This window comes from Engraulis encrasicolus, chromosome 6 (assembly GCF_034702125.1).
Source record: "Engraulis encrasicolus isolate BLACKSEA-1 chromosome 6, IST_EnEncr_1.0, whole genome shotgun sequence".
NCBI lineage: Eukaryota > Metazoa > Chordata > Actinopteri > Clupeiformes > Engraulidae > Engraulis > Engraulis encrasicolus.
The window spans coordinates 44165941-44190324 of record NC_085862.1 but is presented as its reverse complement, the minus strand read 5'-3'; the positions used below and the strand labels follow the sequence as shown (position 1 = coordinate 44190324).

Below are 24384 nucleotides of genomic sequence, written 5' to 3'. Positions count from 1 at the left end.
TTTCTCTCCATGGCTTACCATGCACACACATGCTGTACCACTTTTCCCACACACTCCACTCCACATGTCCTTCAGCTGTCAGACGTCAAACCAACTAGTGTTACTCTTAACCCTATCTTGACACAAACAAATGTGGTGATGTTATGACTGTAATATATAGTGCATGAAACAAATACCTGTGTCCCCAGTAACCATTTCACCACCAGTGAGCAAGTGTTGGATAGATGGTCTTCCTTCATCTCCTTGCCGACTATTTTGTGTTTCTAGACAAACATGAGGGGTTTCGGAGGTTTTGAATCTTGAATAAAAAGGTATACAAGGGTGAGTATCGAAGAGGGATATTTGACAGCAAATGAAAACAGTGTCTTCCAGTTTCAGTTTGCCCTTTCGATTGTCTTAGTGTGTTTGACATTAAAGTTGAAGATATGGTGCCAAGCCTGTAAGGTATAAGCAGGACATAAATATCTACCTGAATGCCAGGCCGTGTGTCTAGAAAGGCCTCCTGCTGGAGACGAGATATACAACAAAGTGCTCACTAGGAACCTACTTTTAAGTCAGAAAAGAAAAAAGAAAATAATTAAATACAATGAAAACAGTACCACCCTTATTTTCCATCTCTGAGTATTACACCTCCTCTCAAAATGAGCTTCCACACACCAGCATTATCTTGCTAGAGAATCACCTTATTGATCAAAAAAAAAAAAATCTCCCATATTCCTGTTACAAGAGGCTTCTTAGTCATAATGGATTGAATCTCAGTATTCCTAATCGTGTGTGGGAGTATGGACCCAACATGGTATGGAGTCTGATAGAATTCAAGACACACCAACTTCATATTGTTTATTTTTCTCCCATTCATTCTATTCCCAAGCTGATGCACACCTTGACTTCAAACCCCACATACAGTAAGCAAATGTGAAAGGTTTATTTCGAGATGCTCTCAGCCACAAAAAAGCCAGGTGATAAACACTGCCGGAAACAGTTGCTTACTGTGCTTTTCTTGGCCAAAAACACGCTCAAACACTGGGCCAAGTACATTTCCTGTGCACAGGTGTGGGCTGTTGAGCTGCTGTCTGATGAAAGCTCCTGTCCAAATAAAGATGCTGTTGTTTATGGGAGAAAGACAGCAGTATGATGGTGCAGTATGGCAAACTAGCAGGTGGAGGAGTGGGCTTTTTGAGGCCAACAACAGAGCAGAGAGTCAACTGGTTAATATGTTAGCTGAAGTTTCCAGTTTGCATGCTCTGTGGAATCAGAATATGTTAGATAAAGTTTCCAGAAGAACACAAATTAATTTGAAAATACAAAATAACTTTACCAGCTGTAAAATGCAATCAGAGAAAGATATAACTAAAAAGAGAGAAGGGGAGAGAAAGAAAGAGGGAAAAGGGGTGGAATACTACGTAGACAAAAGACAAGACAAAGACTATACTGAAATGGGCAGAAAGGATCTAGTCAGTGAACACTGGTGTTTATTTTTAATTATTGGTTCGTCCTCAAGCAAGCCTGATCATGTCAGTAACTAAACAAGACAAAGAGGCCATTTACAAGACACATACGCAAGTCTGCTCTATACTGTAAGTGTTTCTGTGAGGTATGAAGGATTTTATAACAAGGAGTACATTCATCTGGACGTAAATGAGTGCTTAACATGTAAATATAATATGGCCTATAGGCCACTACATTGTATGTTATTGTGTTAAGTTGTGTAAAATGAACATACAAAAGGTTGGGTTTGCTCCACACTGATTATGAGCTGGGGTTGAGGATTCCTTCCCAAAAGCTGGATCAGGAAAACATTATGATTCACAACAGTGCTAGCCTATGGTGACTAAAATCCTCCTGTTTGATTTCACATCTGTATCTGGGGACTTCATGTAAATCATGTGTACACACAACCTTGCCAAATCTCCAAAATGTATGAGCGGGGGCCTTAAGGGTTAGTGCGCTGCTGAATATTTATATAAAAGTAAACTTTTTTTTTTTTTAATGAAATCCATACAGTACTAGGGCCTACTGAGTAGGCTTTGTTACATGGCTTTGGCAGTAGCAACTTTATGACTTGATGGATGAGGCTCTATGCAAAAATAAGTTCAGATAAAGTTTTAGCAACCTGAACACATTTTAGTTGTCTGTCCGTGTGCAAAATACATAACAAAGAGAAGCACAGTTGCTCTTTGAATGCTTGAAATTACAAATACGAATGTACATACAAGTACTTTCAATATGTTTAATATTTAATACTTCAATACTTTAAATAACCAGTTATTAAGTGCTTTCTTAGTTTGAATCACTATACTTTGGGTTAAGTGACAGTAGAATGGAAAAATATTTAACGAGAATGTAATATTTACAATGACATCGGAACTGATTACGAACATGCTCGTGACAACAGCCAAACAAGATATGACGTAACAAAGGGCATATAGTGGTACAGGTGTTTGAAGAGCTGGAGGAAGGTCAGCAGACCTTGAGATGATTTAAGTGTGCAGACATTTTTCTTTCTATTTGCACAGTTTTTGTTTACGTTTTGCACCTTTTAATCGTGAGTGCGGTGATCCGGCTAAATACAAGAGCTGGAGTGTTGAAATGAGTGGGCAGCCTTGTCCTAATGGTTAGGCAGGTTCAAATCCCACCCTTACCTCTCCCTCCATCCATGGTTGAGGTGCCCTTGAGCAAGGCACCTAATCCGACACTGCTTCAGGGACTGTAATCAGTACCCTAGTTAAAATAATTCCAAGTCACTTTGGACAAATGCGTCAGCAAAGTGTAATGTAATATAAAATGAATGTTTATAGTTACATGCCTTTACATGGGCCTGCAAAGCCAACAGGGATAAAATGATATCTTGTACAATGTAATCTTAATGTGTGCTTTGTGTGTGTCTCCTTCGGTTATAAAAATGTGCAGTAGACTATAAGGACTACCACCATCAGGTTATAGTCTGATAGCCTATTGGTTCACATAGCATCAGTTACAACCCCTGTCGTTCTCAATAAATTCTTCATCCCTGTTAAAATAAGGGAGACTTGGAGAGTTTTCTTTTGTATAACAGGCAGCTATATATGTGTTGTTGTTTTTTTATAACTCAGCAGTTGTAAGTTACAACTCAGCTTTTGTAGGTAACATCTCAGTGCAGCTTACTTTTCATGGGCTCACCTGAGGATCCTCTCTACAAGACAAACCTTTCCTCAACAAGTTAAATATTTAATTTGGGGGGTTGTAGGGAAGTTGTGGTGTTTGTCATCGCAATAATATTTATATCACAGCTCACTGTTGTACTATGTGTATCTACTATTGTAGGCCTACTGTGCGTCTTCACCCTTACCTAGAGATAAGATGGTTTTGTAAAGGACAGTGAGCCAGTTTGGTTGACTGGGGGGGGGTGTTTGTTGTTTGTTCAAGCACTGTGTTCAGCTCATGTGTGCCAACAGCCGGGGGGGGCAAAGGGGACATCCCAGGGAGAGAGGGGGAGAGGGGGGGCAGAATTGGGTCCTCATTACATTGCATCTATTGGGCCGGGGGCCCCTTTGAGATAATTTTGTCCTGGGCCTTGCCAAAGATGTCAGCGGTCCTGGTTCAGCTTATTTGGATCTGAAAACACTTTCCCTGGAGGAAACTGATTGGCCGTTCAGGGTGAGGCCTCAATCAGTGAAATGGTAGCACCGCACATGAACCCTGTTGCCAGCAGAGCAGGACACACTACACACGCAGATCCATTCTCAACTAAATGCCTCCATTGCTAAACCCCCCATTGCGCAAAGTAAGTCGTCACTATAAAAACAGTGGGGTGAGGTGGCAATGGGACCAGCAGTTTTGAATTTGCACAACATGCTCTCCAGAGTCACTGTAGCAAAGGGTTGTTTTCAGGACAAAACCATTGCAGTGAGAATGTTTTGGAATAAACAGGCCTATTCCCGAAGAGGCTCTAGCTACATGCACACACTGACACTGAATGCTTACGGCACAAGTGCCAATATCTACAATCTTCTTTTGAGGATTTCTAAAATGTGCTTAGCAATTCCATACATTGTAGTACTGTACTACCAAATAGATTAAATATTCAAGGGATATACCATACACTGGACTTATGATCACATTTTTGCATGGCACTAAATTATCTGGTATAACGAAGGCCAACTAGCAGAGTTCGGCGTGGAACGTAAGCCTATAAATACTTCCATCATCATCATTTCTCTGCTTCTAGAATACTGGCTAACACTTTATCTTTAACTATTTTTGGCACCAGTCTTGTCACTGGACCCCTCAAAAAGAAGGAAAGAATAAAGAAAGCAAATAACAGTCCATGGCACTGGCCCATTTTCATGCATTTTCTGCGCGAACATGTCCAAAACGCATTTACGCATGACGCACGAGGCGGTTGCCTAGGAAAGGAATAGGCCTAATGTAGCCTACAACAAATGAAAACATGAGGTAGAAGTAAGTTTACATTCCACAACATATCCTGACACCAGGGGAAAACACTGCCACTTTCCTTTACATTCACCTTACCTTCTTGCTTATGTGGTTAACATTCATCAATTTCCACACTGTTCGGACGGTTTAGTCAATATCTTTAATTGCTGGACTGTTTGCTGTATCAAGGCACCCTGCTCTAACTGCTCCATCATGAGCTACAGGGAACAGGTTGCCAGGGAAACGGCCGCATGGCAACAGGATCAGAGCCTGGGGGTTGTCTGCTGCTAGGTCGGCTCCCGTTTTACATTTCCTCACTAGATGGTGTGCAAGCCACTGGAGAGTACACTTCGGCGCGTAGTAGAGCTCAGAGAAAACAAACCTGGGGAACAACACGCCGCTGTAGATCGTGTGGTTTTGCGGGAAGAGAAAGTCGGAATTATCCTTTCAAATCTAATTTTTTAAGCCCACAACGAGGACATCATTTTAAACCGACCTGTGATGGACATAATGAACGCGGTGCAAGATGCGTGTGTCTCCGGTCAGTGGCTCACCGCTATCATTCTTAGCCTTTGCTGCGTTCTCCCTTCTTGTTTGCCTGCTGGACAAACTGTGGACTATTCCTCAATTACAAGTGCTGTCTTCAAACAAGGAGACACGGCAATACTGAGGTAGGAAAGACGAACGACAAACTCTGTCCCGCTCCTGACTGCTTTCCCCACTTCAGCTTGGTGGTCCTCTTCGCGGAGTGGTGCTGAAAGTGTAGGCGAGATGAAATATGAAACTTAAACTACAGTTTTCACATTTTGCCTTCATCAGGATTTCGCTTGTAGTAACATCTTTCAGTAACCCGAAACGTGTGTGTTAGAGTAATGGGTTAGCCTATGTTTTTCTGCTCGGGAAGAATTCTGAGGATGCTTATTCAAGTGATAAAGATGCTGTGGTCCGACTCGAATCGTAGCCTACGTAGGCATCCATACTGGACGGAGTTAGGATACAGTTGAAAGACGGAGTGAAGAGAAGTCGCTGGCAATATATCCACTGATGCTGGTGGTATAACAGTGGGTCGGTTTCGATTTAATGTGCGACAGACCAAGTCTGAAGTCTATAGGCTAAGTTTCTGGTTTCAAATGGTTAGTTTGGGGCTGTTACTATAACTCTTTGTGTATGAATTATAACCCACAGTGAATCAAGCAGCTTTATTGCGTCGTAGGCTATGTCTCAGTCGTTCCTCAATCAGTGCAGTTGATTTCAATTTTCAGTTCACGCCAAACGCACCTAACCCTCACGGTATGGACTGGGCGTTCCATTAGAGATAATTTCCCCCAAAAAGTCTAGTCATGCATGCAAATATGTTTCCTTTGAACGTTATAAACGTTTTAACTGTTTTAATCATAACAGTTCAAGGGGGTAGTTTTCGTTCCGTAATTGGCCAATCGTGGCTCAAGAAGCATCATAGGTTGCCTAAACTGGGCTGTGTAGATGGGCAATATATATTTTTTTTTACTTAGGCCTACTTTCAGATTTTTGGTAATGAACGCAGCATAGTAGGCTACATACTGTAGACTAGGCTACAACATTACAAATGAATGTCAAAAGACATTGAATGTTATGCATTACACACAATCCCCCATTGGTTTTAAAAGAGAATCCACCCAGAACAGGTCAAATATTGCAAGGCATCCAGTCAGCTTTCTGACGTGATGAATCCAAGTTATTAATCAGCCAGGGTTGTCAGCCAGTGGTGTCTCTATAGATTTTTTTTCCTATAGTTTCACTGTTGAAACAAACATACAAGAGAAAAGCGCTCTGGCAGTAGCCTTGTGTAACCTGCCACCCATTGTATAGGCTACTGCTCAATTCACATTATTGTTACAGTAGCCTGCAAGGGTATGGAAAGACCAGCCTAGGCAATAGGACAGCAGTGAATTTTGTTTTGCCCAAGGTAGGCTAATTAAATATTCTGTTGCATGGACATGTTTAGGTTAGACACCCACCATGTTTAGCCTACTGTAGGATTCCGCTGGTTGTCATGTCATCCTCAACACTTTTAGTTTATGAATTATATAATCACTTTTACTTGTCATTCTATAATCACCACAGTTATTCAACATAGCCTATTTGCTTTCATCTACACTTGGTAACTTTTCATTTACAGGTCCAGACCTTAAGGCCTCTCCAAATATCCCTAGTTTGTTTATTTTGCACTTGTCAACATCAGTTGGTTGGTTGTTATGTAGCTTGGGATCATCATCTCTGTGTGTTACAGTACATTGCTGGAAATTTGTTGAACAAATTGTGCCACTTGAGAAGTGTCTGTGCACATGTGTGTGAGCGTTTGCACATTTGGGATTAGGTAGTTTTGAAGTATTGATTGAGTCCTATGAGACATAGGGCCTAGGCCTATGTGATTTTTATGGTATGGAGTCGAACCCTGTGCTGGGCTGCTGACTACAGGACCAAATCATCTGACAGGGCCTTCCATCCAATAAATCCAATATATTCAATGTAATGAGGACCTATTGCTGGATTCCTTTCTCCTTGGGCCTGTGACATCTGCCCCCCCCCCCCCCTACAATCTACTAGGCTACATAACATTACAAATGAATCCCGAAAGACGTTCAATGTTATCCATTGCCCCATAGGTTTCAAAAGACAACAGTGCCCAGATGGCAATCCAAATATTGCAGGGCACACACACACACACACACACACACACACACACACACACACACACACACACACACACACACACACACACACACACACACACACACACACACACACACACACAGTCTATCTCCACTGGTATCATTGACCTGGTGTTTATGCTCCGTTGGGATTGGTCCTATAAGTGTGTTGGATTACATAACCTTTAGATGGCAGGCACAGCTGTAACATGGATTTTGCATTTGAGATACAGTTATAGTCCCATGAACAAATTACCACCCCCCCTGGTCGCAAGCAAGGTGGCAATTTAAGTGGACAGGGGAAACATATGGTCACTGGAATAGCCTAGCGTAGTGTTTCTCAACGGGGGTGGTACAGCCCCCCAGGGAGGCGTTGGGGAGCTCTAGCAGAGAGGGGGTGGTGCTTGGTTGCCATTGGGGGGCATTAGTCCATTAAATGTTGTAATACTAAGGCGGGCGTTGTCAGTCTTATGATGGTGTCAAGGGGGCTGTTGGGAGGCTTGTGATGAGGTCGGGGTGGGGTTCTTCAAAAAAGGTTGAGAACCACTGCCCTAGTGGCTGTACTGTGTAAATGTAGGCTACTTAATAAAAGTACTGTTTTATATGACAATAACTAAATGACTTCTCAATTATGTATTTTAGAGCTTATCCTCTCATCCTCCATATTTTTGATAAGAAAAAATGAGGTGAATTACAGTAAGATATGAGATATGGGTAGTAGGCTAGTGAGAGTAGTAAGCTCATAGCATAAACAAATAATCATGTGGCGTACTCTCAGACTGACAAGGAAACAGAGCAAACAAGAGCACTTTCAACAGGAAGTGTCTCTTTTGCAAAATAAAAAATCCTTCATCTTTTTTCAGCCCAAGTTCAATTTGATATCTTGGGCTATATTCTCTTCTCAATTGATTTTCATCTCACCTTATTTCTCCTTAGGGTGCCTTTTGAAAAATGAAGATCACCGTGGTGTGATTTCAGCTCTCTTTTTTTTTTTGCTTTCCTAGCCTAGGCCTCCCAGGATGCTGACAGGAGGTTGAACTTTTTGATGGATAAGTCAGCTTTTTTTCATAAACTGTGTTTTCAAGGAAAATAAGCAAATAATTGCTCCCTAAAACTGGAGAAAGCAAGTGTCATCCACTAGCTGTCTGTTATGAAATGTATTTCTCTCTGTGATAATCTGACTAGGGATGTCAACAATTTATTGATTAGTCAACTGAAGTCAATTAAAACGTTAATCGATTACAAAAAAACAATTAATCACCAACTTGACTGGCGAGAGACTTGAGTTGAAACTGACATGACGAAGTTTGTGTGAAGAGTGGTGTGAAGATTGAAATTTGGGGAAGAAACGCTGCTTATCATTTAATTTTAAGTTGATCGGTAAGGTCAATCAACTAACAATTTAAGAATTAATAATGATTTGCATCACTAAATCTGACAGTTATGCTCACTTTCACATATAATTGGCTATGGTCTTCTTACCATTCCTTCGTTAACTTCCTGCAGAGGGCCTAGAACTGATATCACCAGTTTTGGGTGGGAGGGGTGAAATCTGTGGACACAATTGAATCTTATTTCACCCAGTTGGCAACATTTGGACATGAAGGATACTCTACTATAAATATGCCCATTTGTAAAACATGTAGTGTATCATTGTTCACCCCCTCCCTCTGTTCATTGATTGGCTACAGTAGGTTGCCATGCCACCAATGAGGCCTCGCCCATGAATATCAGACCCAGACATACTGTAACATGGAGGAATTGATAATTGACTGGAAACTTACGGATAGCAAAAGCCTGGCTAGTGGTGGCCAATGGGTTCCTCAACATTTTTACACAGAATAGGCCAGGCTATGTAGTAACTTATGTGTGCATACTCATCGATATGGCACTGTCACATTCTACCTTGAGATCAGCCTTGAGTCAGCACACATTTGTTTCCTCGTTTGTTTGAGTGCAACACCTTATGTACTGTACAGTTTCTAGAAACTCATGGCCTTGAGATTCACCCTATACAGCGTCTGAATACCTGAGGAAAAAATGATAGACTTTTCCATGTCTGTGTTTGGCACCCAGCTTAACATGCAACGAACGTCACATAAGGATGTCAAAAACACAACTCCAGCAAGAAAACTGATGCCATGCCACCTATCTTACAATTTTAATAAACTTTTTTTCTGCAGCATGTATTCATTGTAGTTATGAGATAGAGTTTTAAGTTGTTGATGTTGTGAGATCATGAAAGATGTACTTTGCTGATTTAAATCATTTTGCTAGTCAGCTCAGCAGATATTGAGTTGTAAACTATCCACTACAGAAAGAAATTCATATTACTATACTAAAAGCACCCATGGGAGAGAAACACTCATGTCCCCTTTTGACTCACAATCACTGTATTGCACTTCTATCTCAGGTTGAAACACAGAAACAGAGAAGGCAAGACTCACGAAAGCACACTGCTGGAGTGATTTATAAATATATTCATGCTTGTAGTAACGGTTTCTCTGTGGCCTAATTCTGCTTCAGTTTGTCTGGTCACACACACACACATACACACACACACATGCACGAACGCATGCACGCACGCAGCAACCACGCACACACACAGTGGGTGACAGGGAGTTGTAAAAAAAAACCACACACACTCACACACTCCCTCGGCATATGGGGCAGTCACATGATCGGGCTAGCATTCTTGACTCAAAGCGAAAGCAGTGGGCCATGCATGACATAACCTCACACTTAATCCCAACCAGCCTGAGTAGAGCAGGGCCCCAGTGCTGCTAGTGGTGGTGCAAATGAGGTAGGCTGCCTACAAATAATGGCCTTGTTCTTTAAAGGTAGAGTATGTAATTTTTTATACTGTAGTTGTTTACTTCCAGAATTTGTGCTGCCCATTCACAAATGCTATCTTTTTCATCATCATTTTCCACCACCATCATTTTTGAGGTAGTATTCATTATGACTGGGAAAACTATACTTTTCATACATACAAAGGTGGACTTTCTCCATGTCCGCCATTTTGAATTTCCAGTATTGAACATCTTCGGCTGCAATAATTTGGTCAGACCAGCAAAAATATAGTTTATTTACTTAGGAAATGTTCATGAAAATATCAAATTCGAAAATGGGCAGCATAGTTGCAATGAATGAGCAGTATAGTTGCAATGCCTATGGACACAAGCCTACACACTCTACCTTTAATAAACATTCCCTTGAATTACAGAGGGGCCATCTGTTTCTGAAACAGATACATAGGCAATGGGAGATACTTAGTACATGCTGCAGATTATGTTTTTTTTTTATATATATATCACTACACATTCCAGCCAAAGAACAATACCATGAAGCAAGCAGCCTGCAGCACAATTAAACTATTGTATTTTTTTTCTTGCCAATCTTTAGATGGTTATTTTGGTGAGTAGATAATAAAACCAGCTGGAAAGCTTAAGCTTAAGCTTACATCTGGCATAACCACGATCCTTTCATGGAGAGACACTGAAAAACAACGTTGTAGAGTCCGCCACCTGCACAAGTTAAATGTTAAACAACACCTGCAAGTGAAGTGTTTAATTCTGATTAGCATACTCTAAGCTATGCTAAAGGAAAATTGTTTGAGACCTACTGTACAGTTGGTGTGCACACACTTCATTTATCTGTAAGCTGAAATAAAAACAAGCTGACACAACAGAACAGTCATGGCGCACACACAAACACGGTGGGCATAAGCAATCTCCCTCCAAGAGAGGACGTGAGTGAGGTGGTGTGTTGTTTAATTATTTTGACTGTGATTTTAATTGCAGTCCTGTCAAGAAGCCAAGGATTACCTCATGTGATCTGCATAATGACTCGGGATTAGGGGGCTGGAGTAAATGTTTTGTAGACGCGAATAACAGGGTGGACTGCAGCAGTGATTATTAGAAAGCGGAAACAATGGACTCGGCTCCCCCGATCAATATCACAACATAAAAGCCGTTCCATCCTCCATGAATATAAAGTAACAATAGGAATTCCTTCTGACTGTCAGGGCGGGTGGGGCAAAGGAAGAGGGCGAAAAAAAAGAAAACAAGTATTTTTTTAATTGTGATTTTAATTTTAAATGTGCTCTAAATATATGTGCATAATATCTCCGGTGCTGGTGGTTAATTTATGAGCAGCCGCTCTTAACAAATCTGAGGCTAAGCCATTTGCATCTACTCCGCTTTTGTCAAGAGGGACCGAAGTTTAGAATGCACCTCATCACTCCTGCATGGCCATGGGGACTTCTGAATGCCATGGCGAGAGCTATAGATCTGTGGACACTAGCAGGCATTTGGGAGCGGTTTGTGAGATATGCGGTGGCTAGCCGAGGTGGATTTTTTTGGAAATCGTTTTTTTTTTCTGTTAAAAAGACTGTGTGGCATCCGGATTCATTCTCCACGTGAAGAGGTGCTAGTTGACTTGTTCATTGCTGGCATAGTTTGCATAGCTCTCCTATTAATTGCATATCCAGTATAATGATTTCAGCAAACTCACACTGCCATGATCTGAATTTTGGGCCTGCTTCCCAGACACTGAGTTAAATGGTGACAACCATTCATGAACTGTATTTCTGCATGGCAGTTGGAAAGCAAAAATCAATGAAATAGGCAGCTACTCTATCTTCCGCCATTTTAAATCCTTTTTTGCGAGGCTGAAAAGTGTCTCAGTGAATTATCTAAGGCCCACTCAGATACAAATCATACTCAGCGTATAGGCTTGAAGTACAACTTTGCTGATATGGTTAGTGGTCTTCAGCCCAGTCTTGAAGCTTCCACTCCCTAAAGAGTAAGGAAAGTTTGGAGCGCTTCTTCATTCTTGCTCTATCCCTGCCTTCGTCTCCCACTCCCCGACACACACACACACACACACACACACACACACACACACACACACACACACACACACACACACACACACACACACACACACACACACAACACACACACACACACACACACACACCACACACACACACACACACACACACACACACACACACACACACACACACACACACACACACACACACACACACACACACACACACACACACACACACACACACACACACACACACACACACAAGCACAGTTGATGGGGGGCAGTTGACTAGGACATTGTATGTGGGTATACATGTGCATGCTTGTGTGTGTGTGTGTGTGTGTGTGTGTGTGTGTGTGTGTGTGTGTGTGTGTGTGTGTGTGTGTGTGTGTGTGTGTGTGTGTGTGTGTGTGTGAGTGAGTGAGTGAGAGAGAGAGAGAGAGATGTGCTTTTCTTCCATTTTCTCCAATTTATCTATGCATAACAGACAACATTTTTAGTATCCAGTCGAACTCTTCTGCACAAATCTCTCTGGAGCATTTGCCGTTTGGAACCAGGGTAAAAACATTTTGGCATTATTCACTTAGGTCTTAACGTGCTGTCAACCCCAGATACCCGAATATAAGCACAGGTCTTGTCTCCCTGAACTGCCACAGCCCACAGTCACACAAACACCTAATGTAAGATATGCAGCAATCACTTCCACAGTAATAGCATCCTGAGAGCACCAGAGATGTGTTTTGGTAGGTGGGGTTGTTAAGATGGAAGGAGTAAGCAAAATGGCTGTGTATTAATGACGGAAGCCATCTTCTTGGAGGCAATTTAGTGCTGTTGTCAATTACACTGTGTTTTTATGCTGAATAATCTAGACAGCACCATCAGTCTAGCACTGCATCATGCCTGTAAGGAAAATACTGTACTACTTAAACGTATAAGCCTAAGTATTATGTCCCGCATGCATATTTTGAGGATTGCACATTTTCATGGTCTGTTGCAGTCAGCTTGTTGGCTTGAAGGCTTGAAAGACGAACATGTCATCAATGATCACTTTCTTAACTAACATAATCCCTACATTCTGCACTGTGTTCTGCTGATAGGTGATACTGTGGTTCACAGTGATTCCAAGTGTTGTATGAACAGTCTTGTTCAAAGAAAGCTGTGCACCTCTCTTTGGTCAGTCCGTCGTGTGGAGCTGCGGAGATGTCAGCGTAATGACTTGTCACTTGTTTGTCGCGCAGTGTCTCACCTTGATCTCATGGATGGCTGTCTGTCACACGCAGCTCAGAGCCGAAAGTATGGTCAGGGGGAGCTCAAAGTAATGGGAGTTTGTTTTCATGACATAACTCAAGTCTGTGGCCCGCTGTGTGCTGGAGCAGGCCAATTTCACCAGTTTATCCGCTGAGACTGTGAGTAGCTATCCTATTGATCCTTCCCCAATTGTTTTTTTGGGGGTTTTTTTTAACCGAAAGAGTGTCCAATTAAGTTCGGTATCTGAGATGAAAAGGGAAGCGGAACAGATTTCTCTTTTTTGGCCTTGATGTCATTATTAGAACAATAAGTGCTTAAGCCCCAGACTAGAAAAGTCCTTATACTTTCATTCTAGTAATGATTTGGAATTGGAACAGACATTAAAAAGGTAGATGTAGCTGCGTACGGTACTCTACGTTTTCAGGCATGATAAGAATCTTGAAAAGGAGGCAGTGCCTTTCTTGAAACTGGAGCCGTAGATATCACTTGAGTGAGGAGCGTCCTGGAATAGGAACAGGCAGCTAGCTCATGGGTGCAGCTGTTCTGCGAGTGCGAGTACTGTCACAGGTGAAGTGTTTAAAAAAGAAGAGAGAGGGGGAAAAAAGGTTCCTTTGCAGTAGAAAGGAAGACTGGCACTGATAGTGTGCCATCAGGAGAATGTGCCAGCCAGCCAGTCATCCAGGTTGTGAGCTCACATACAAGGAGTCTGACAGGTCTATTATGTTCAGAATTTGAGAAAACCATGCTCTTGAGTCCCATGGATTTTAAGATCTTTTTGGAGTTATGGTATTTGATTCGAACGTGTATGAGGATGTGTATTTTTAAGTTTTTCCTCATAATTTTGTGACCATGCAGTGGTGGAACAATTGCACACAGGGCTCCAGACCAAAACACTGACAGGGCTCCCTATGGCCTGCAAAGGTCATAATAGGGCCCCCACCACCAATATGGGAGGGCGCTGGGCCCAGGGGCAAATGCCCTGCTTGCCACCCCCCCCTACAGCTTCACCCCTGTAACCATACAGTATGAGAGAGACCATGTGTGGATGGGGATGGGGCGGCTGTTGTTCTCGATTCACCTATGTTGTCATAGCATGTTGCAAGTGCAACCCACACAGGGCCAAAGGGTAAGATACATATCTGCTGATTCTGGTGTTTATATATATTTTCCCATTTAAAAGCTGCAGTATAGGAGACCTTGTGTGTGTTTGTGCCCCCACATTATATTAGTATACCGCCAAAAAGGTCCATAATTGAGATATGGCTCATCCCTTTAATATAAAGGCCATTTTTGTAGTTGAATGGGATAATGGCACCCAGGGAAATATTCCTGGCCTCCCCTCTCTTTACCTCCTCTACTCTGCCGCAACCCCCCCCAACCACCACCCAAACTCCCCTGCAGCTGGCTCTCTGATACATGGGATAGTGTGAGGAAAGCTAAATGAGAAACCAAAGAGCAGAGTATTATGCGGTTTCAACTTGCAGCCTTTGAGATGCACAATATTCAATTAAATGTGTGAGGCCCGGGTTATGAGATACACAGTCTGGAGGTTGTGTATGGGTGTGTAGTACTGTAGACCTGTGGGGTGCTGGCTGTTTGTACCCTGCGCTGCTTCGCCGTCTGCTCTTGGCTCAGAGAGATTACTTGCTGGATCTGTATGAGCATCGCATGCTAGTGTAGCTTGTTAGATTATTAATACTTTGCTGCATGCCAGACAATAGCCTAATTTCCTCTGCACACCCTCTTAAATTAATCTCTGAAAAGTGTACCGTACCAGAGCTGTGGAACTTTCTTTTTGGCTCCTTTGCGATATGGTTTCTTCAATAGAAGTGTATCGTTTTAAGCCAGGGGTATTGATAAAATGTAGAATGTGCTGTAAATCAGAAATACGGTATATGGTAAGTAGTCAGACAAATGGCCCTGATACACTGTATCCCTATAGATTATGTTAACCTCTTCAATTGAATTTTGGAGTGGAAGGTCGTATGACTCAGGCTTTGCTTAAACATATTATCTGAGACATGTTTCATACACACATGAGATATGTCTTTATACACATTTATTTTGAACAGCTACCATAAATTGCTATGTTCTGAATTAAGTCAGACAGTATCTATGCAGTTAAAGGTTTTATACGCTCATGTATATATGAAACGAAATGTATAGATATGCTGCCACCCAGCACAGATATAATATGAATTGCTTTGAATTGGACATCTGTCACTGTCAAGGTGAAATAATGATGACATATGTCAAAGCATGTGATTTATGTCGATAGGTCTGTCCATACTGCCCCGTCAATCTCTGAAATGGATGACAACAAGAGCCTGAGTGGGCTGATGTAATTGTAGGGAAAGGCTAATGGTCTGGTGAATTGCCATGGTTATTCGCTTATAAAAAAGGCCAGAAAAATGTAAAAATGAAAGTGTCCTCATGTGATCTTCTGTGTTTGCCATGGTGTGTAGTCAGTCTTCATTTTTCCTTTGTCTTGTGTGAGGGGACATGATGAGTTCTAGGCCTAATTAGCTTATATACTGTCTCTGGACCAAGGACCGCCTCGGCACTGGAGATTACATTGACAGGGAATGGTTACATGAGGAACGGAAATTGGTAGGAGGGGGAGCATTCAGGTATGAAATCCTGAGGATTTTAGGATTGAAGGTCAGAACGCAGAGGACTTAAAAAGGAAAATAAAACAAGGGCAGCTTTGGAAAAGGAGAATGACTTGACTTAGCTGGATGTAGTTTTGAAAAAAAGTGAAAGAGGATTGAAGGATTTTCTTCTTTCATGTAACTTTGAAAGTAATAGCCTCACTTTATGCCACGTTTCATATGCATCTTTAAAAACGAACATTTGAAGTCATACTCCTCATTATCACTATAGCTAACACTGTAGCTCACTGAGGATAATTACACATGACTGTGATTTGGCTTTGAGCAGCACCTTCCACAGTTCTTCCAGAGATATCTTATTTGCTTTTGCTGAGTTTTGATCTTATGAGGTGTATCAGTAGTGCATTTTCTTAAATTGTAGATCTCGGTCCAGTGTGGCCTCTCTGGGTAGTCATACTAACTGGTTGAAGGTGAAGATTGTGCACATCCCAGGAGAAGGTGCAGGACAAAGGCTGACTGTGGTTTCGAAGTGAGAGGTCCTAGGAGAATCTGATGAAGACTGTTTAGTCGAAACGTAATCCAGCCATGAAATAATAATTTTTTTTTAAAGGATTTTAAGTGTGTGGACCTCTCACTTCGAAACTATAGCCATACTAACTGATCACTCCCATGCAGCCAGTCGTATCGACGACCTCAGGCTAATCGCTGTTACCAGCCGTATGGCATTGTGCTGTTCTTGCGAGGGGAGGGGAGTCTCCTGGGTGTGGGTGTACTGTATGTTGCTAAATCTGGCAGCACCTAAGGAAAGGCTGCCATCATGACACCTAGGTACCTACCTACCCACACATGGCGGCGCAGAGCTGATGATGATGCAGGAGTGTTGGAGGGAGGCTGGGGTCCCGCTGTGCATAGGGAGCCTGCCAAAGGGCCCTGCATTTCACAGAGGGGCCCACAGAGGACATCACGATCATGTACCAACAATATGGTAGCATTCCTGTTAGGGTTTAGAGCCTATAGAATACACGCTACATTCTTTCATAGTTATTTTTTTGTCTTTTTGACTTTACTCATGATAGTATAATGAAGATGGTGACAGGAAGTGAGTTGGGAGAGAGAGATGGGGAAGGGCTGGCAAAGGACCCGGGCCGGGAATCGAACCTGGATGGGCCGCATAGTGGCCGAGTGCCCTACTGCTAGGCCACGGTAGGGCCCTACATTGTTTCATAAGGCTTGTTTATTTTTGGCCTGTTTAAAATGGGGCCAGCCACTGTAACTCATTGATTAGGACCCAGGCCAAAGGACGGGGGGGTTGCATTTGTTGGCAAGAGGCCAGGCTTGTGGCTGTGCTGTCCTCCCCATCACTCCCATTTCTTCCATTCCATCACTTCCATGAAATGTGTGAGGCCCGTTGATTAATTCGAAGGGGAGGATGACACCCTCATCACCTAGTTTCATAACCACCCAGTTATGAAACTATTAGTCTAGTGCTACCATTTAACAACTGCATACTCCCGCATGAGAAGTATAGGCTACTCTTTCCACCACAACATTAAATCCAAAAGCGAAGGTAGTTAAGATGAGACACCAGCACAGATACGGCAGACACATTGGTACATTGGTACACATCTGTAAAGGACTCCTGTACAAGGTCTGAAATATGAAATTCTTTCTGTGGTATACATGAATGCTCAGCCTGTAGCCATGATCTTTGGGACTTTGTAAAGGCTACTGTATACATGGGCAACAGCAGTGCAACACATTACAGCCATGTGTGGACAAAGAGTGGAAGCAATATCCAATGTCCTCTTGAACACTTCATGGTTTCACTTCAGGGAATTTCCCTCACTGAGTGTACAGTACAGTAGCCTATGTACAACTATTCAGTAATGCTTAGGACTACAGCCTACAACACCGCAGGCTTAAAGTTCCGTCTTTATGACAATATGTTTACAGAATTATGAAAAAGTGTCAACTCCTCCGTAAGCAGGTCTAAGTTCTGCCCAGTATGGTAGTGTGAGCACGTTTCAGTTTTGAAGCTAAGTAATTTCCTTCCTGCTGCTCTCTGAGGTTAGAAAACTCTTGCCGTTTTTGAGAAAATGTCATTCCACTCACTGGTCTCTATATTTGTATCTAAAGGAGTCATAATCGTAGACAAAGCACGCGCTGCTTTGCCATTTCTTGACACCCATGCTGAGTGGTCTCTTCAAGGTCCATTGGCAGAGATCATTTGACTTAACTTCCTGCGAAGGAGACACAGTTCATGTTCATGCACCACTAGGTTTTATTGTGCTCCACTACCGCATCTGTGATTGGTTGGTTGCTGTTGTTTCTTATTCAGTCCATTTACCAATGTGAATGGCTTTCGTTGTACCACACAACGAGCTGATAAATAGCTTTTGTACCATCCAAACGCAATACAGTGGTCAGATAAGAGATTGCCTATTCTCACTGGTGTAGTCGGGAATTTTAAAGTGGCAGTACGCGATTTTTTAACGTCATCAAATCATGTCAAACCCCCCAACTGTCCTTAATCTACCGTCATTGCTTCTCCGTTTTCATCTGTTTGGTAAATCTCCTGCAATACTGCTATGTGCTCATTCCTTTTTGTATTTAAACATGGACATAAGATTTTTTTTAAATCTCACTTCAGGAGAAGTGGGTGGACTGCGTACCCCGCGTACCGCGCCCACTACACCCCTGCCTATTCTTGAAGCTTGGCGTAATGTACAGTAAATGGTGATGTGATTAACTTCTGATGTTTTGCACAGACACTAAGCGCTGTACATTTAGATGGACAGATAAATAATTATGATGCCACATCACAATCCAAATTTGGCTTAAAGGAGTCTTATACAGCACTAAAACGTTCCTGTTCATAATTCTGTAAAAAATGGCACCTACAATGGCAATTGAAGAGGCTACCAATTAAGAAAGTTACTGGACAACATTTTGTGAATGTTGGACCTTTCTTTTTTTGATAGTGCACCGATCTGTTAACCACATATTTAGGCTACATTTTGTGTACATGACCAAGACCAACAAATATAATCTTTGTTACCTTATTATCACTCCTTTTTCTATGTTATCGGCGAGCCAATTACAACGTACAGTATGAGAATGTCAGTGTTTGTTGAGTGCCAGCACCTGGCCTCCATCCACATGCTACACACACACACACACACACACACACACACACACACACACACACACACACACACACACACACACACACACACACACACACACACACACACACACACACACACACACACACACACACACACACACACACACACACACCAAATCTGATTTCCAACATCTCCACTGTGGTAGCTCAACTGAAAAAGATTGTTTTGCTTTCTTTTTTATTGTTATTTATTTGTTTGAAGCTGTATTGTAATGAGATGACTGGCCAGTCACTGTGTCATACAGATTTACCATATTACAATGGCAAAAGAATACAGTGGTGGAACAATTGCACACAGGGCTCCAGGGGAAAACACTGATAGGGCCCCCCATACAGTATTCCAAGGTCATAACGGGGGCCCCGCCATCAGTATGGGAGAGCCCTAGGCCCAGGGGCAAATGCCCTGCTTGCCCCACCTACTGTGTAGTGCCGCCCCTGATGGTACGTATATGTTACGAACTATGAAGATTAGCATAAAGATACTAAAATAGTAGGAACAATAATGGAAAACTGTTTGGCACTGATGCACAGACTGTGCAGCACGAACTAAATAACTAACTAAATGACACATTCTTAGGACACATTGTGTAGTGTTGACAAGCTGTAAATTGCAATAAAATCTGCTGACTCAATCATCATATATAATGGGAAAAAAAACTGTGAAAGTGGAATGTAATGGTGACTAAAATGTAGGCTTTTGTGCACTGACCAGGGCCGGATAAAGGTGGCCTGGGGCCCCTAGGCTACAGGTTTCTGCAGACCCCCTGAAAGTCAATTTCATGACAAATGCACAGTGTCATAACCAACTCTACTCAACACGACAGACACATTTTTCAAAAAAGCATTATAATTATGCTTATAATATTTGTGCAATTGTTCACTTTTGACCCATCGGGGGCCCAGGCAGGCGGGGGCCCCTAGACTGCAGCCATATCTAGCCTGTGCATTAATCCGGCCCTGGCACTGACGTCAGTGTTTTTGTGTGCATATCGGTTCTAGACTTGTACTAGAGCAAAATAGAATAGAATACCCGCATCAGTAATGTTTGGGCTACCCCATTCAAAAAGTGACCAATTTTAAACTTCTAAACTCTGAACTCCTGGATATTATTACTTCTTCTACATGAATGTATTCTGTTGGGTTATGGTTGTGTTAATGATTTTAAATAAATTAGGTGTAATTATAGTAGTTCCTCACGTTAACCATGTGTCAATATCAAAAGTTATAAAATTGAAAGTTGAAATAATGGAATTGGCAATTATATGGAATGGAAGGAACAGAAAGACAGGAGTAGAAAAAAGCAAATTGCCAAACAAAACTAATTCTGCACATGTCAAAACTTAGTTTCACATTGAGAGGGGTTGAACGGGGTAAAATGTCTTAAGAAAAACAACAACAACAACAACAACAACATTTTGCCAGGGGGCAGGGATGAATTGCAATTGGGGATTGGGGTGGACGGGTGGTGGTGGTGGAGGTGGAGGAGGTATGTCTGCATCGTCATTATGTCAATACCATGTAAGGAACAAAAGTGTCATTGTTTGACTGCATAGAAGGGCTTTTCCTGGCTGTAATGGCTCCTCCAGCTATCTCGCGCCGAGCAAATCCCCACTGGGGAGGTTTCCATAGCAACAGCGGCTGAACTGATTTGGGTGCCATTTGATTTGTGATGGGGACACAGCCACATTCTCTCTCTCCCGCGCTATAGCCAGAGCAGGCTTTCTCCACTTGTGTTCATAATTAGGCTGTGGCGAGAGTTTAAACTTATTCACAGTGTGAAGGTACTGTAGCAAAAAGCATAGTACTTACTGTAACAGAAGTGTTCTTTTAACTTCAGCTCATGGAGGAAAAAAATCCATCTTTTCCATTTGTTCCATTTTTTCCTTGAATTGCTTTCCAGCCAAACTTATTACAGTTCATTGTCGAAGCATGATCCCTCCTGCATGTTCTGATTAAAGCTTTTGACAATGAGTCTGAGTTATATCAAGTGGACCACTCTGTGTGCTCTGTGTGATTTTTCGAAACCTTTCAGACTACCAGTTAATATCACAGGAGTTTTTCCTGTAGTCATTCAGCTTTTTTCCCGAAAAAAAATATTGTCAGCAATTTCTTCAATGACAAACTGTGGGAACTGTGTCTTACGTAAATTGAGACTTACCTCTGTGGTTGGCATTACTTGCTTCAATAACAGTTATGAATCAAGGAGCTGCTTTGTGGGGCAGGCACTAAGCTGTGTATAATCCCTGCCAAATGGTCCCGCGATGAGCTTAACTAAGGACTTTTTGTCCCTGCCAACAAGACGGATGCATTTTAAATAGTCGAATGTTTACTGACACTGTCAGCGCTTTTGATAGCACGTAGAGGATGTTTTTACCCTTGCTCTGGACAGTTGATGTGTTGTTTTAAAATGAGGTCAGTCATGACAATGACATGCAATGTTCATCATCATCATCATCATCATCACACTGTCTGATGTGTGCCATTTGCCTTTATTTTGAATGTTTTGTTACGTAATACCAATGCACGCCAAGCATCATGTTCAAAGGTTTAGTGTTGTGGTGTTTTTTTTTTCAGTGTTTTAGCGTGCCTTGCAGAATAATGTGAATGTGAATGAATCGTCCCCTCTTCCATCTAAGTGATGTATTCATGTGAGCTTAATGCATACAGGGACATGAGAGTGCTGAAGGAGTGCTCAGAGATGGGAGAGCCATAGCACCTAGTAACCTAGATCTTTCTTTACCATGGAAGAGGGGGGTGGGATGAAGCTTTATTATGATCTGCCTCTTAAAGGAGGAAGGCTGGAACTGGGGCACACCAAGCAAAAGCTCCAGAGGCCAACCCAGATATGTTTATTCCAATATTTGCACAGGAAATGCTATTTTTCTCTCCCTTATCCCCTCCACTCCAAAGGTGCCAGGCTGGCTTCACACTGGCAACATTTACTGTACATCAACAGTCTCAGAAGATTTTTAAGAGTGTGATATAAAAAAAAGTTTAAAATGTTCCCCAAAATCACACACACTTAAATATGATATGCCAGATGCTTGCTCTGTTTTTGGGCACACAGTATGTGATTAATTATCCTCATTTAGTAATGAGCAAAAAACAGTGTGTGTGATTGTGTTGACGACTGTTAGTTAGTCTGGCTATGACACAGAATTGCCAGTACATAGCGCATCCTAAAGAGTCCCATGGAACAATCCCCCTAATAAACCAGTGATCTTATGTTTCGTTGAATAAAATCCGGATCACGGATAAATGTTGAAATGAATCAGATCCTTTTCGTTAGATTTTAAACCACAACAACAAACAAAAACTACTTTCTTCCCTGTAATTAAGGACTTAATTTGATGTACTCCAATCATTTGTACAGGTGCAGAGCCGTTGTTTTTCTTCTCACCAGCAGCAAGCATTAGGCATTCTGAAAATTGTTTCATTTTTCTGTTCCGCTCACCTCCTCCTTACACGCCTGTGGTGATGCTGTAACCCAGCGGTTCCCAAACTTTTTCCCCTGCGCACTCCCTTGTACATTTCAGTGTGGTTCGCGCAGCCCCTAAGCAAAGATTTTGGTGTGCTAATGGCCACAGAAGTAAGATTCACTGCACATTCACTGCACATTATGCCCAGTTGATTTGGGGAATCCTCTTTTCCAATAGTCTGAATAGTCTAGGAGTTAAACTACACTTCAGATGGACCCTTCCAGCATACAATTCACCATACAACTACTTAATGTTCATTAATGCTGAATGAAAACTCACATATCCACCATTGCTCTATTTAGCTCGCGCACCCCCTTATGGCAGGCCGCGCACCCCCAGGGGTGCACGCACCACAGTTTGGGAAACCCTGCTGTAACCGACTTCGTAGGCACAAGCAGAACCCTGTTAGCCACTGCCTCTGATAAGAGACCCAGAGGACTAGGTAACTCACGGTTGTACTTCACTCACAGAATTCTCTTTATGCATACCAAATCAGCAAGGATGAAAAAAAGCCCCCACATCTCAAGTTTTCAGGACAAGCAGCAGATGTGAAACATTATTTTTCAGCTTCTGTTCTGCTATGAATCACATTCACTACTGTGCGGGTATTTTTTAGGAAAGGAGTTTCTGCAGCTATATAGCATGAGGCCACACCACTGGTACAAAAAGAGCTATCTTGTGAAAGGCATAGTAATTGAACATCACATTCGGCCTTGTAGCTGTGATCACCCGTCATACCGATATAAACTATGGAGCAGACAGGGAGGCGTAAAGAGAAAGCACCTGTACGCTCTGAGCGCACTAGTGTGTGGGGACTCAGCAGTAAAGTGCTATACGCAAACACGCTAGCAGGCTTATTCAACAGAGGCAGAACAGGGCTATTCAATCTATTTATTTATTCTTTATTTGGTGTACTGTACTCAGGGTCCTTCTCTGCATTCTTCTTTTCTCAAATGGACCTTTTGTATACGGCAGTTTGGCCTGCTTGAATAGTTATGCAACCATTTCTTTTGAGCTACATGAGCTATGCATGTGTCATTCAAACAAAGTTTTAAAGTGAAGCAAAAGCGTGGGGTCTATGCTCTGCCTCATTCTGTGTTTTTCTTTTTCTTTTTCTTTTTTTCCGAGTAATCCGTCATGGGGATTGTTGGGTTTTTTAATGAAGCCCCGGTGTGACTCATTTGAAAGAACAACGAGAGAGTCCAGAAAGCCTCACTTGGCTGGGAAGAAAAGACACTATAAACAAGGCCAGTGCATGCAGCATGTCTCATTCCTAGAGCCTCCATCCCATCCCAGGTGGACTGGACAGATGTGTTATGCATCCTTTAGAGATTGTCTGAAGACTGTCAATAAGATGCGGCAAGCATAGACTGAGAATCCTCGCAGTACCGTGTACCCACCGACAGATTAGTAGCCTATATGTTAGTCCCGTTTGGTCTGAGGTCATTGACAGGTCATTGACAGGAACCGTGCATGATCCACCAGGGCGTAACCAGCTGTATCAGAATGCCAGTACCACTCATTTTAATTCAGTGATTTCCATTGTGCATTGCATTCCTCACCTGTTTAGCATGAGGGATCTCAAACTTCTGATGAGATGAACTGGCTCCAAGAGAGGGTCTGTGCTGGGATTGGGGTGGGCTGGACAGGGATTGAAATAAGCTCTAGGAAACATAGAATAGGGCAAAATGGAGTTAGGGTTGTGTGGAGTGTGATAGTGCTATAGGGCACCAGACACTATAGGACAATAGGGCTTGGTTTGTTTGTGACAGTGGGTCATTCAACTGTCAACTAATGTGAAAGGGTGGATCAGTAGAAGGTTACAATATACACACTGCCAGCTTGTTCGTAGGAAGATGTGGCATGCTTGAGATTCTAGGACAGACTAGGGATACAAATTAATATATGGA

At 42.3% G+C, this 24384-nt stretch overlaps 1 protein-coding gene across 1 annotated transcript in view; it reads left to right on the top strand.

The window, feature by feature from the left end:
* Nucleotides 1-4691: 4691 nt before the first annotated feature.
* negr1 (neuronal growth regulator 1) overlaps nt 4692-24384 on the top strand; it is a 143567-nt gene continuing 123874 nt past the window's right edge. Inside the window, exon 1 of the mRNA XM_063201719.1 lies at nt 4692-5087. Within this exon, the coding sequence (XP_063057789.1) occupies nt 4918-5087 (170 nt within the window). The 5' untranslated portion in view covers nt 4692-4917. The remainder of the gene's footprint in view (nt 5088-24384) is intronic.